The 15,699-nt window shown below is 41.7% G+C and overlaps 1 protein-coding gene across 1 annotated transcript in view; it reads right to left on the bottom strand.

Annotated features, from left to right (window-relative positions):
- LOC126195287 (uncharacterized) overlaps positions 1 to 15,699 on the bottom strand; it is a 710,394-nt gene that overhangs the window by 162,753 nt on the left and 531,942 nt on the right. Inside the window, exon 4 of the mRNA XM_049933835.1 lies at positions 8,300 to 8,433. Coding sequence (XP_049789792.1) covers positions 8,300 to 8,433 — 134 coding nt within the window. The remainder of the gene's footprint in view (positions 1 to 8,299; positions 8,434 to 15,699) is intronic.

Genomic DNA, 15,699 nt, shown 5'->3' with positions numbered 1-15,699 from the left:
TGGACGTCCATAGGCCCCCTGGAAAGACTTCCTCTGCCGGCCGCACCCTACACGACCTCCCACTCGACAATGAGTGTGGGATCAACATCAGTGTTGGCAGTACCCAGTGTGGTCACAGTAGTGGACCGATCAGGGGACACATGGGTCGTGCTGGACATCCGTCGGATCGCCCCGTTGATCAACGAAATAAGGATGTACTAAATGTCCTGTGGCACTCAGGAATATAGAAATACAACTCATTTACGAATGAAACAAGTAGGAATCGTAGGAAACAGAAGGTGAAATGGATGCATACAAAATGTGAGGAAACTGAAAAAGAAATGACTGTCGAACGTACTCACCATATAGGAAAGAAAAATGGCTCTGAACACTATGGGACTTAACATCTGAGGTCATCAGTCCCCTAGAACTTAGAACTACTTAAACCTAACTAACCAAAGGACATCACACACAGCGACCGTAGCGGTCGCGCGATTCCAGACTGAAGCGCCTAAAACCGCTCGGTCACACCAGCCGGCTATAGGAAAGACAAAACGATCTTTGTTGAAATGAAAAGAAATGGCGGTAACATCACGAATTCAATGGGAATTCCACTGTTAAATCCAGAGTAGACAACAGGTAGGTGGGAAGAGAGCACTGAAGGCCTCTGTGAGTGGAAGACTTTTCTGATAACGTGATATAAGACGAAATTCTAATATCAGTGGGGGAAGTGGCAGCCAAACCACTGTTCACGTTGGTGTGTAGAATGTATGAATGTATGAGACCGGCGATACACCGCCAGGCTTTTGCAAAAAATATCATCCACACAATTCCACTGATAGCAAGAGCCAACAAGTGTGAGAATTATCGCACAAACAGCTTAACGGCTAGTGGATCTAAGCGTCCGCCTCCATAGCTGAGTGGTCAGCGTGGAAGAATGCCATGCAAGGGGCTTGTGTTCGATTCAAGACTGAGTTAAAGATTTTCTCTGCTCGGGGACTGGGTGTTGCGTTAATAGCATATTCATCGACACGCAAGTCACCGAAGTGGCGTCAACTCAAGAAACTTAGACCAGGCGACTGGTCCACCCGACGGGAGGCCCTCTCCACATGACATTTCATGTCTTCGTTGATCCATTACAGATCGTGGGACGACGGCTAGCATGAACTTCTTGATGCAATAATTTACCAACAGTCGTATGTATTGTAGAAATGTGTTTTATTTTATGAACTTCTGTGTGCTACCAGTTTCGGCATGACGAGTGGGACCTGAAGATGGCATCAGTGTAATGCCGAAACTCGTAGCACATAGAAGTTCATAAAATAAAATAAATTTCTACAATACATACGGCTGTTGGTAAATAATTGCATCACGGAAAAAATGACATTTCATGCGTCGACGTTGCTGGCAAGAAAAATACACGGAAGAATGGAAAAGAAAATTTTGGATATGTTAGATGACGATCAGTTTGGTTTTACGAAAAGTAAAGGCACCAGAGAGGCACTTCTGACGTTGCGGTTGATAATAGAACCAAAACTAAATAAAAATCAAGACATGTTCACTGGCTTTGTTGACTTGCAAAAAGCGTTCGACAATGTAAAATGGTGGAAGGTGTTCGAAATTCTGAAGAAAAAAAGTGGTAAGCTATAGAGAGAGACAATGTGTACAAGAGACAACAGGGAATAATAAGAGTGGACGACCAAGAACGAAGTGCTGGGATTAAAAAGAGGGGTATGACTGGAATGTAATCTTTCGCCCCTACTGTTCAGTATATACAAGGAAAAAGGAATTAAGTAAATCAATGAAAGATTCAAGAATGAGATCATAGTTCTAGGTGTAAGGATATCATTGACATAATTTAAGGATACCGGAAACAAGATACGCTGATTACTTTGCAATCCAGAGCGTAAGTGAAAAAGGCTTACAGAATGTGTTGAACAGAATAAGTAATACAGTGCGCATAAGATATAGCTGGACAGTAAATCGAAGGAAGATGGAAGTAATGAGATGTAGCAGGAGTGAGGATAGCGAGAGACTTAACATCAGTAGCGGTGACCGCAAACTACAAGTAGTTAGGGAAGTGAGGAAACTAGGCAGCAAAATAGCCCATGATGGACGGACGAAAGAGGACGTAAAAAATCAGCCTAGCACTGTCAAAAACAGCATCTCTGGGCAAGAGCAGTCTACTCGTATAAAATGTAGGCCTTAATTTGAAGAAGAAATTTATGAGAATGTATGTTTTGAGCACAGCATAGTATGGTAAGGTAAAAAGGTATGTGGGCGAACCGGAACAGAAGAGAATCGAAGCATGTATGGTGTGGTGCTCTAGAAGAGTGCCGTGCTACAGAATAATGTTGATAATAGGGTGGACTGATGAGATAAGGAATGACGAGATTTAAAAAAAATCGATCTTCTTGGTGCGATGTAATTTCTTATTTTATTCGTGTTTGTTAATACAATTCCTATAGATGTTTACTTACTTCTTTCCAACCACAGCCTTATCTCTCGTCGTTCACAAAATCTCACGACGTTTATTTAAAAGTCCATAATATCGACAATTCCGTCCTATGGCCTTGAGACGCTTACTGCTCCCGTTGCTTTTATGCCGATGGCAATAGTGCCCAAAGACAGGCACTGCTAACAAACAGCCTCTAGTAACACACCTTTTGTTGGTTCTGTCGATGAGGGAAACATTCTACTCTAGGCGCTAAATGTTATTCTTTTCTACAACGAACTGGAAGTAGTTTTAGAAATGCTACTGTTTTCCTGAAAGATTCCACTGGTCACATAGACTGTCCATCTGTTTACAATGTTCAGTATGGTTGTGACAAAAAAATCATTCCAGCATAGCGGATCGCTACAGAGTGACAGTGTGATTTCTAAACATTTTCTTGAAACGATAATCAAGCATCACTTCTCGAGGTCTCGATAGTCATAGTTGCAATAAATTACTCGGGGGTCAGTAAATTTTCAACATGTCTTGACACTAAAGTCCGATTAAAGTTACTTGAAAGTTGACACTTGACGCGTTGTAGCTTGTTTCCACCAATCAGAGCGCTGAACGTCACGCCCGAACCGTTCGCTATTGCCAAACTACCGGAACAGTTAGCTCACCTCCAGTTCCCTCTCCGGCTTTGTTTCTTGATGAATTTGGATCCCGAAACATGGGTCTGGCACTTTTATTTCGTATTTCATCACACAGATAATCACACACACACACACACACACACACACACACACATACATACACACACACACACACACACACACACACACACACGCACACACGCACACACACACGTGCACATTCACAACGTTTCTAACGAAACACACGTTTCACTCATAGAACTAACCAAACTCTGCTGGGTCCTTCCGCATAAGGCGCGACCCAGCGTCATTTATATATTTATTGCACTCACAGAGATAGACTTAAATTAGATAAGTTTCGAGCGACGTTGGGTGATGTCGAGTTTTTGAAGGCTGTCAGTAAATCTTTGCGACGGGTGCACCAGATTCACAAACACAAATGTCATTTGAAGTGTACTGGCCTAACGTAGTGGTTAGCGTACAAACCTGAAGTGCGAGCAGTCGTAAAATCGAATCTCGTCAAATGCAGTGACACTTTTTTGTTTTTTAACGTAATCAGAAGACTATGATTATCATTTTTATTCACATAACTGGTTTAAATGTGATTTTTATTTTTATTTTTAATACGTTGTAAGGGGTTCACCACTCTGCTGGAGCAAATGTAATCTCGATATTTTGCTCACTTGCTAGAACGACAATTCACAGGCGCTGCCTGAGACATAAAATATCTTTGCCCCTGTTAAAAAAAAAGAGCTGCAATAGATTCGCAGGTCAGAGCACCGTCTGCCTCAGTTGCAGTCGCTCGCCGCTACAGATTAGTTGTAGTCTGTCGCTGGTACAACGCAGTTTATAGTTAGTAGTTGTTAAAGTCACAGTGCAGAGCAAATTGTAAAATTTTATTTTATGGAACTGAATAATAATTGTGATCAGCCGCAGAGCTAAATGATACCATGGAATGAGATGATGAAGAATAAATGAATAATTGTTAATATAATGAAAAATCAAGTGCAATTAAGCCAACCATCTATTTTAAGGTAAATTTTATTATTTCTGTTGACATGCGCGTAGTTAAGTCACTTGTCTGAGATGTTAATATGAATTTGTTTCAATCTTTTCATTTGTGATTCTTCAGCACAAGTTGACCCAGATTTGTAATATATTCAATTCTCCCGTGTAATGGATGGTAGATCTTTATCAATAACGTAAAAAATTTTCAGTATATAATTTATTTTACCAGTCAACTATAAAAGTATAATTTCCCTTTGTCATTGGCACTCCCGATCCAGTCTGTTATCTAAATTAAAATATTCCAGAATTCTTTTCAGACCATAGCCACGTGTTCTTTAGCAATCAGACGACCAGCTGTGCAGCTGTGTCACTAAGTAAAGTCAGTTTTTCTCGTAATTCAGATCTCAGATAAATGTTATCCAGTATTAGTAAACAGGCCAGCATTGCACTAACCTGTGTCATTTACGAGCGAATATATAGATAGCTCTATTCGATGTTGAGGGTATTAGATTAGGAAATGAGACACTTAAAGTAGTAAAGGAGTTTTGCTATTTGGGGAGCAAAATAACTGATGATGGTCGAAGTAGAGAGGATATAAAATGTAGACTGGCAATGGCAAGGAAAGCGTTTCTGAAGAAGAGAAATTTGTTAACATCGAATATAGATTTAAGTGTCAGGAAGTCATTTCTGAAAGTATTTGTATGGAGTGTAGCCATATATGAAAGTGAAACATGGACGGTAAATAGTTTGGACAAGAAGAGAACAGAAGCTTTCGAAATGTGGTGCTACAGAAGAATGCTGAAGATTAGATGGGTAGATCACATAACTAATGAGGAGGTACTGAATAGGGTTGGGGAGAAGAGTTTGTGGCACAACTTGATCAGAAGAAGGAATCGGTTGGTAGGACATGTTCTGAGGCATCAAGGGATCACCAATTTAGTATTGGAGGGTAGCGTGGAGGGTAAAAATCGTAGGGGGAGACCAAGAGATGAATACATTAAGCAGATTCAGAAGGATGTAGGTTGCAGTAGGTACTGGGAGATGAAGAAGCTTGCACAGGATAGAGTAGCATGGAGAGCTGCATCAAACCAGTCTCAGGACTGAAGACCACAACAACAACAACATCCGGCGACACCATCACGAGGTAAGAATTTTTCAGTTTATTTCTCACGGACAGATTCAGATTGATTTCACAGGGCCATGGCGTAGTTTTTCATGAGTTAAGATTTATCAGTTTTCATACGTCAGAATTAAATTATCCAAATTTAATTATTTTAATTTTTTCATCTTCTGTTCGGGAAGGTTATACATCATTATTTTATACATATATTTTTTATTTACACGTGAAGATTACAACTTTGCTGTGTCATTTTCATGATCGTACTGACTTCTTAATTTGTTCTTATTTTTCTTTCTATTATTCTTTTTTTTCGTTTGGAATCTGCGAGTGTCGCCTATATTTGCAACTAAGTGCCAATTAGGACTGCTCATCGGTTGATAACGTGGCATCCAATGTGGCCTGTCTGAGGATAGTTTAAGGTAACTAATGACCGCGAGAAATTACAGTTTAATTTCAGCGCTAAAACTAAAATTTTGTTGCGGAAGATGGCTATGCAAAAAATAAATAAATAAATAAATAAATAAATAAATAGATAAAAAAATGAATTTTCTTCTATCTTGACTTAGAGGTTAGCCTCAAATGCGATCATAATTTTAGTTCTGCCGCTGACTGTTGAATACCGTTTTCTCGGATACATTCTCATATCGCGATGTTGTGATTAGGTTAGGACATGAGTTGAAATTCAGGACTACAAAGCCTCGTCGTCTGCAGCACTTCAGTTACCGGTCACTTAAAATCAGCTATCGACAGAAAATCTCCCCTTTCCAGCGGCCGCTTCCAACATTGCTCCGCGGTACACATTTACAACACTTGCGAAGAGACCCTCCGCGTTGTTGTGTCGCCCGTAACCGAGCACTAGCCGGCAGCGGATGTCACAACACTGTAGTAACAATTAACATATGTCAACTATCAAGTAATTTTAATAACACTATAGTAAACAGCCTTACAAAAACTCAAAGAGTCTATAGCTTCTATGGATATAGTTGGCGATTTTTTCCACAGTGTGGAAACTTTAGGGATTGATCCATGTGAGGACACGGAACAAAAAAAGATCTATGAACTTCTGTCCGCAAATTGATGGTTTCCATGCATTATTCAGTCGTACTTCGTCACAAAGCCTGTGATCTAGTAAGCCCTGTACCATGCAGAGGCAGTTACAATATACATGATTTCCTCCAAGAGGGTGCTACTATTCCTAATACGTCATGCCCTGGTGCCTCTCCCGCCATAGTCATTGGTAATGTTGTGTCCGATTCAGTTCTCTTGCTCACTCACCTTGTAATGTATATGATGCAGCGTTGTACACAGTGCTTCCACCGACAACAACCACAGCATTCAATGTTCGCAACAGCGTTTCTCAATTTGTGTGAAACAGGGCCGTTTCAGGAAGCAGGAAATCATGAAAGACGCACCACAAATGTTCGGACACCAGACTTGTGATTAACACTGTGGAAGATGACTGCCACGCCAGTAGCTGGCATTTGTCACGCCAGTACAGGGTAAGCCAGACGACCGTGTGGAACATTCTCCATGACAACTGTCACATCCCTTACCACTTACAGCGTGTGCAGGGCTTACAAGCGACAGACTCTCTTCATCGGAGCTGTTTTGTCACTGGTTTCTTCACCAGGCAACCACGATACCGGGATTTGTGTAATCCACACTATTCACAGATGAGGCCACCTTTACGCGGAGTGGTATTTTCAACTTTCATAGCAGTCATCTGTCGAATAGTATGCAGAAACCCCATGGTATGGTGACAGCGAATCATCAGCATCGCTGCAGATGGAATGTGTGGGCCGGGATAATTTGGCTGTCGCATTTTCGGACCAGTCTTCCTTGCACGTAGCATAACAGGTCGGAACTATTGGTTTTTCTTCCGGGTGACCTCGCCTCCCCTGCTGGAAGAAGTGCCACTGGTGATTCAAAGAGTTATGTGGATTCTACGTGATGGTGCTTCAGCCCACTTCACCGTTAAGGTACGAACGCATCTCAGTCATGTCTTCTCTGGTCTATGGATCTGACGAGGGGGGTCCAGTTTCATGACCTGCTCTTCACCGAAACACAACCCGTGTGGTTTTCTGGTTCTGGGGCAGTCTAAAAGTATCGTGTATGCAGAGCCCATTCCAGATGTAAAGACACTGGAGCAGCGTATTCATGCTGTCTTCGACACTGCTCGGATGCAGCCTGACCGATGAGAACGTGTGAGACAGAACACGCTACGGCGCATACACGCATAGGTTGAGGCACATGCAAAACATTTTCAACAGGTATTGTAACTGTGGTTGCATGGTACAGCGCGTATTAGACCGCAGTCCCTGTAACAATGTATGATGAATAAATCGTTTGTAGCATGGAAACCGTGCATTTCCGGACAAAAGTTCATTAGACCTTCTTTTGTTCCGTACCCTCTCATCGATCAATTGGGTTGGGTTGGGTTGGGTTGGGTTGGGTTGTTTGCGGGAGGAGACCAGACAGCGAGGTCATCGGTCTCATCGGGGTAGGGAAGGACGGGGAAGGAAGTCGGCCGTGCCTTTCAAAGGGACCATTCCGGCATTTGCTCAAAATGGTTCAAATGGCTCTGAGCACTATGGGACTTAACTGCAGTGGTCATCAGTCCCCTAGAACTTAGAACTACTTAAACCTAGCAAACCTAAGGACATCACACACATCCATGTCCGAGGCAGGATTCGAACCTGCGACCGTAGCGGTCGCGCGGCTCCAGACTGTAGCGCCTAGAACCTGTCTGCCACTCTGGCCGGCCCGGAATTTGCCTGGAGCTATTTAGAGAAATAACGGAAAACCTAAATCAGGATGGTCGGACGCGGGATTGAACCATCGTCTTGCCAAATGCGAGTCCAGGGTGCTAGCCACTGCGCCACCTCGCTCGGTCATTGATCAATTCCCAGAGGTTGTACGCGGTGGAAAATATCACCGTGTATGGACAAACGCATCTCTCTAGCAGATGTCTCAAGTGGCAACAATTTCCTAACGAGCATTAACGCATCTGCAACAAATACGTCCCCCTACGCGGCTAAAGAGTGTCCCGGTAGAGTCGTGTTTACGGGGACGTACATCAACCAGAGTGAAGACAATGTGACGCACCTTGTGGCCGTTGAGCAGCCAGACGACGCTGGGGGCGGGTCGCGCCGGGCTGGTCGTGCAGTTGGCTCTCAGGGTCTCCCCGGCAGTGTACACCGGCCGCCCCACGCTCACCAGAGGCGGCCACCGCTGTGGCTCTGGAACAACATAAGCACAGCAAAGTAAGTTTCAGTGGCCACTCAGCTGGGCTGGTGGTGAAATCTACTATACGTCACGCCATCAGTGAGTAGGGGTAGAATCACCCCACCAGCAGCGACTGCCTGGAACAACAAACACCATGAAGAAGATTTCAATAGCCACGCAGATGAGGTGAACTTCAGCTTCGTCCCAGAGCTGATCTGGGGCTAACTCACCATAAGCATTCGTTTCTGTAGTTCCAAATGGTTCAAATGGCTCTAAGCACTATGGGACTTAGCATCTGAGGTCATCAGTCCCCTAGAACTTAGAACTACTTAAACCCAACTAATGTAAGGACATCACTCACATCCATGCCCGGGGCAGGATTCGAACCTGCGACCGTAGACTGCAGTTCCATCTTATATAAACGGAATAAGACTGCAACTTGTCAAAGACTTGAAGAAATTAAATACCGATGTCTTAATTTTATTAATTACTTTACTGGTCTACCAGTTCCGTTGCTTCATTGCTATTATCTATGAGCAACTCAAGCTTAAAAGAGACATAAAGTCTGATATGCAACATCAGTTGGCATTATTTAAAATACATGTGCCACAAATATGTACTCGTAAAACATATAGGAAAAGCAGATGCATCTCAGGTTAGCATTTTGATATCTTTGATCTCTTTTCTTGAATTTTTTACTAATATATATGTACGGTTAATTTATTTAGATAATGCCAACTGATATTGAATAACAGGTCTGTTGATTATTCAGTAACAGGTCTGTTGTCTACTTCAGGCATGATTTTGTCAATTTATACAAGGTTTTCTTGTACTTTTTACTAATGTATATGGTTAATTTATTTTAAATAATGACAAGTGATATTTAATATCAAATTTGTTATCTATTTTAGGCATGATTTTACCGATTTATACAAGGACTTGAAGATGGTGCCATTGACGCACCGAAACTGGTAGTCAAATAAAATAATTAATAAAATTACTGCTGTGGGTATTTATTTTCTTCAAAGAATCATCGGTGGCCGCCACTGTAACTCTAAAACATAAAACACTGCACGGCTGTTGGAAATAACGGGCAAGTGCATGGTGAAAACTGGCTGAAGATATTAGTTTTACTATCGAAAATCAAAGAAGCTGCAGTTGTGGAACTGTATGCGCACGACTTTTCTTCGTATTTTTTTATAACTCCACTGATGAAATGTTTACAGCTTTGATAAATTTCTGACCAATTATATTCCTTTATTAAGGACTGCAAAACAAGAAGACTGACACTTCTTGTTTCGGCTGCAGTGGAATTATAATTTCTTCCTATCTTTCACCAATTCCTTCATTACTGCTACATCCATCATTCATAATAAATTGTGCTTCATATACTGATCATTGTTCTCCTGAACTACTTTTCCGTTGTACTAGCTGGCCTTTATGACCGAGCGGTTCTAGGCGCTTCAGTAAGAAAACCGCGCTGCTGCTACGGTCGCAGGTTCGTATCCTGCCTCGGGCATGGATGTGTGTGGTGTCCTTAGGTTAGTTAGGTTTAAGTAGTTCTAAGTCTAGGGGACTGATCACCTCAGATGTTAAGTCCCATAGTGCTTAGAGCCATTTAAACCAGTTTGTTGTACCTCTCTATCAATTGTTAGATTTACTATTGCTCAGTGGCTTAGTTGCTATTTCCGTTAGTTTTCATAAATTACTCCATTACAAGTATAGGGTTTCAGAATCATTTTCATTTATAGGCTGATAATAAATTTATTGCTGGAATACATGTAGGCCTTTTACCTAGAAACTAAACCAGACAGTAATTTTCTATTGTTGTTAATACTGATATTGCATAGTTTTGTTTGGACGTTATTTTTAAAAATGGCAGCTAATTCTGCATGTCAATTTATAGGAATCCGGCCTTGGTCTAAGTCATGCATCCGTATCTGACTTTTCCACTGCTAATTCTGGATTAATTATCAAAGGCTATAAAGAAAAGTCGTTGAAGCTTTCAAAATCTTGAAGAATCATCACAAATTCCATGCAGGTAACGGCTACAGGCTTCTGTCTTCGCGGCTACCCGCTTTCACGTAGGTAAACACCACGCCTGGGCGAGCTAAGAACATAAACAGCTGCCAAGAAAGGCGTCACAACAACAATAATACTTTGGATTCCCCCTCTATAATTCCTTTTCAGTATTTACGAAAGACGACGGCCCAACAAAAACAGCTAGATTTCTCCCTCGTAACTACACTTCTCGGAAACAGCACGGAAAAACTGCTTCTTATAAGATACGCTTTCGACATTGTTCAGGCATCCAAGGACACCACGGTAACCACGAGTAAGATCCCTGCTAAGGGATCGAAAGGTCGAAGAGTGAAGAAATCTGAAGGGGAATACGACGCATCCCAACGACTGAGAAGGTTTTGTCATCACCTATAAACACACACACAGTTCGTGTATTTAAGCTTAAGAAAAAGCTCGGCACATGTAGTTCCCAGCGCTGCTCCAGTTCCATTACTGTTAACAGGTATTGGCAATGTTGTTGAAGACTTCCGTAACTTACTAGCTTTCTGCTGATCAATGTCCCTTTTGATAAAACCTTCGTATATCTTTCATTGTGTGTCTAAGATTCTATAAGGCTCTCCCAAGCTCTTGTCTAGGGGATTTTAAATTTCTGTCCATTCTCAAGTATTTCTAGCATTGCTTTGTCCAATGCAATTTGAAAATCATATCCTAACTCTTTCTTTCATCGACGACAAATCGCACAATTAAGTATTATCCGAAAATTGAATTCAGACAGCAGTAAACACAGGATTATTTCCGAGCATTGTAGGTACGCATCAGGCACCAAAATTTTCTTCTGCTACATGTCTCTCATTATCCATTCCTCTTACTGTAATATTGTGACAGACCATGTCGAGGTAAGCAGTATCAGTCTTGAAGGAAGCATTCGTATCCTGTTTCGCTCTTAAGACATCAATCTTTTCGTCCGGATTTGTGTGTTCATCCTACATTTATATCTTTACTACTTCATTTCGCCTTAGTACTTTGTAGTAATTACGAAATTTATTCCCTTATTACTCTCATTTTATCTTTGTATATGTCCGTGGTTTGTGCGTACTGAAGTCCAGCTAAATGCAATGAAACTTATATATTTCGCGTATTACTTATTATGTAGGTTCCTTAAATTCTTATAGAAACATTATGTCGTCTGCGGTTATTTATACTGCTGATTTATCCCGGCAGTGGCTCGCTACATTAAGTTGCAAAGTCACAAGCTTAACAACAGTTTCGATGCACGCAACCCTGTAATAAACTAAAATATCTCTTATATCCTCATTTACCAATGAGTTGTCGCAGCGGTTACGAATCTTTACTTGCATCAGTTACGGAGGGTGGTACTAATTTATTATTCTGAGAAATGCTTACGTTTTCCTCCTCCTACAAATGTTATTTCCTACGTATCCCTCCGTTGTGTCCCTCGTGAAAAGTCATTGTATCACCGGCTCTTAATGTGTCTCCTAACTTCGATGTTTACCATTTTTTTCTTTTTTTGAGTCATCAGTCTTCTGACTGGTTTGATGCGGACCGCCATGAATTCCTCTACTGTGCTAACCACTTCATCTCAGAGTAGTAACTACATTATTCTATTATTTTCTGGATGTATTCCAATCACTGTATTCCTCTACAGTTTTTACCCTCTACAGCTCCCTCTAGTACCTTCGAAGTTATTCCCCTGGTGCCTCAAAGATGTCCTGTCATCCTCTCCCTCCTGCTTCTGTCTTCCACATACGTATTTCTTTCATCGTCGATTCTGGAGAGAATCTCGTCATTCCTTATCTTACCAGTCCACCTAACTTTCAGAATTCCTACGTAGCACCACATCTCAAATGTTTCGATCATCTTCCCTTCCGGTTTCCCCACTGTCCATGATTCACTACCATATAATTCTGCGCTCCAAACGTACAGTCGTGGACAAAACGAGCGAGACCCCTCGCCTTTTCTTTATGCTGACCCGCACGGCTTTAAAGTCTGCTACACAGCATAACAGGCAAGGCGACGAAGTGCTACCAACATACTATGCACAGGCGTGAAATTGACAAACTATCTGAATTTTTTTAGACTGTTTTCAATGATTTGTAAGACTATATCAATGCTGATTAGTGTGTTAAATACAACACGTAAATATAAGAGAGAACTGAAAGAAGAAACGCTGATTGGTATGAACTGTACCAAAAAAATAATGAATTTCAACTTATCGACATAACATAACTGTTTCAGTAAGACAAAGAACCCCAGATTGTTACGAATTAGCAAAATATTATCCGCATTGGGCCGCGAAACGGTCTGTGTCAACGTTCAGACCAGTCATACTGGATTACTGTTGCTGACCTACCATGAAAGTGTGCAAATTTAGCAATGCGTGAAGATTCATAACGAAATTCAGTTAAAAATCTTTCAGTGCCACACTTAAGTCAATTCCATTATTGACAGAAGCGGAAAAAGTAGGCAGTAACACGTATGAAATTCTACAAGAGTGTCATATTGACATACAAAGGGCACCAGTACAGAATAAAGGTAGCGATAAAACGTATTGGGGGCGCGAGAATTTCTTAAAATTGCTTTGCTGATGTTCTACCTGCCTCCATAGAGATTAGAACCGAAAACAAACCAGACCTTCCTTTCACTACGCTAGCAGACAACCCAGGCAAACAGCCCTCTATTATTACCCCAGACATGAATAAGCCGGCAATTTCGCAATGAAAATGGCAAAATGATCTGCAGTTTCTGTTGCATAGAGCTTTCTGGACTCAAAAACATGAATTTTCTTCCTTTATGTCACCGCTTATGTGACAATCATTCGGGATGTTTATCGAAATAACAAAATACAGTTATTAGAGAGTAAATTTAGTAGGATAATTCTGCACCACCCCAGGAAATAAATGGCTACATAGCTGCCAAACGTATTCTACACTGTTTCGAATTCTCCACTAGACTCGCCACAGCCAGAATACGTTAATTAGCCGAAGTGTTTCTTAAGCTAGCTAGCAATGGGAATGTTCGCACTTCTAAACCGCGGTGGCATTAATACTGAGATGTGAATTACCACGTGTATAGGCAAATGGATTCTATTTGCATTCCTGTAAACGTGATTTAGATCGAAAGCGTAGCTACGATTAATACGGTGATGTATCGACTGCAAGTAGAACATTTCGAATAAAGAGTAGGGCGTGTTATTTATGCGGCCCTCATCTTCAGTAGCTGTCGTAGCTGTTTTCGTTGTTAGGATTTCGACACCTAAACCGGTAAAAACGGAACCCTTCTACGACAACGCAATCTAAAGATACGGCCGTTTATGTAAAGAAAATTTACGCGAAAGGTCAAAAAATGGGTTCAAGAACTATGCGACCAAACTGCTTAGGTCATCAGCCCCTAGACCTAGAACTACTTAAATCAAAGTAACCTAACACGCATCGATGCCCGGGGAAGGATTCGAACTGACGGCGCAAGCAGCCGTGCGGTCCGCGGAATGACGCCGTTGAAAGCACGGCTAACCCGCGCCGGCAGGCTGTTAATATCATCTGATGTTGCTAACAAGTTATTTAGTTCTGGTGAATGATTTTCTGCGCAGTTCATTTAAGATAGAATAACTAAAATATATTAGATGTTACGGAAGACGAAGGACGCCTAATTCATTTCCCTCTCTTTATTTATGATTTTAGATTCGCAATCTGAGCATACCTATTATCCATAACCACACTTTAGCGCCACACAGGTATGTGAAAGAAACACATTGGCGTACAGTTTTAGACATAAAAACTGACCGCCGGTCGGCCGCCACAGAGACTAAGTCCGAGTCGTTCACTTAACGTGGCCAATAAAACACAATCTGGCAATGCGGAAGTGTTAGGAGGAAATGTTGTCTACTTCCGAGATGTTCTCGGATTCTGTGAGCCCGTGGTCTAGTGGTGCCCGAACGGTAGTTCAGTGTGTTCGGTCAGAGGGCTAGCTGCCCTCTGTAACTAAAAAAAAAAAAAAAAAACTGGATTAATGGATCAACAACGAACTGAAACGGGTGTCTTTCGACGTCCGCCCCGAGCAGATACAACGAACGAAAACGAACAACTTGATATAAACTTCGTGCATTCTAAACTTATGGTCACCTGTTCGCGTCCAAATTTTTTTCTTTTCTTTTTTTTTTACCATTTCGGTCTAAAGCTATGAGTCTGATTGAGAATCGAAGATAATTCGCATAACATTCTACCCACCAGCAATAACAAGTATTCCAGAAACAACTCCGCAGGACAGCTCGCGGCTGCGTCGCGATCATAACAGCTTACGCTCGAGCGTTTCCTCGCGCTGCAGCGGCTACCGGCCACCGGCCAGACGCCACCCGCGGCCTGAAATCCGGCGCCGCCCATGTGAACGCGGCGCCACGCTCTCAGTGTATATATCAACTGTCATTTTCGAATTTGAAGTTCTAGTTATCATCTTGCAGTTAAGCACTGGATTTTGCATACTTGAAAATCATGAACTACAGTTAAGCATTGTAAAATAGAGTCGCAAGTGGAAAGAGGTGTAACATCTGCAACACAACGTTTACTTTTGGTATAACAGAGGGGTGAATGCAGAGGAGGCAGCTAGAGAGATTTGAACTATGTTTGGAGCGAGTGCTTTTGGAAAAAATACGCCAGAAAAAGATATTCGTGTTTCAACAAAGATCGTTCTGGCATGAATGATTTTTCACATTAAGGAAGTCTCGACTACTGATATATGTGATAGATTACCATTTTACCATCATGCGACATTTGCATTCAACAGGCAAAGTTCAGAAGTCTGGTGTAGGAGTACTGCATGCTCAAATTCGAAACAACAAAAATCAACGGAGTGACTATTATTGAAAGTCATCAGGTCGCTCATCGAGCATTCATTCCTATGCAGTTCTGTTACTGGTGACGTGTCATGATGCCTTTATCGTTAACTTCCTAAGAAGAAATGAAAGGGGGAGCCCCACCAAAAGACGTAAACTCGAGGAAAGAGTAGTGTGAACGTAATATTTTACATCTGATAAATCCAAAAGTGTGTTTTGGGCTACGAATTCTGCCCCCAGGGTATGTGCAACACAGCTGGAATTTGTTGCCAACAACTGAGACACTTTTCGGTATCAGTGTAAGAAAATCGAGCAACAAAGCTACATCACCTGTACTACTGCATGATAACGCACTATGTTGATTTGAGAAACAAAACTATCCAGGAGATTGATAGGAAAGTCGTCTCTCAGG

The sequence above is a fragment of the Schistocerca nitens genome, chromosome 7 (genome assembly GCF_023898315.1).
Source record: "Schistocerca nitens isolate TAMUIC-IGC-003100 chromosome 7, iqSchNite1.1, whole genome shotgun sequence".
NCBI classification, from domain to species: domain Eukaryota; kingdom Metazoa; phylum Arthropoda; class Insecta; order Orthoptera; family Acrididae; genus Schistocerca; species Schistocerca nitens.
Note: the sequence above shows the minus strand (reverse complement) of the source record. Positions and strands in the feature narration are given on the sequence as shown.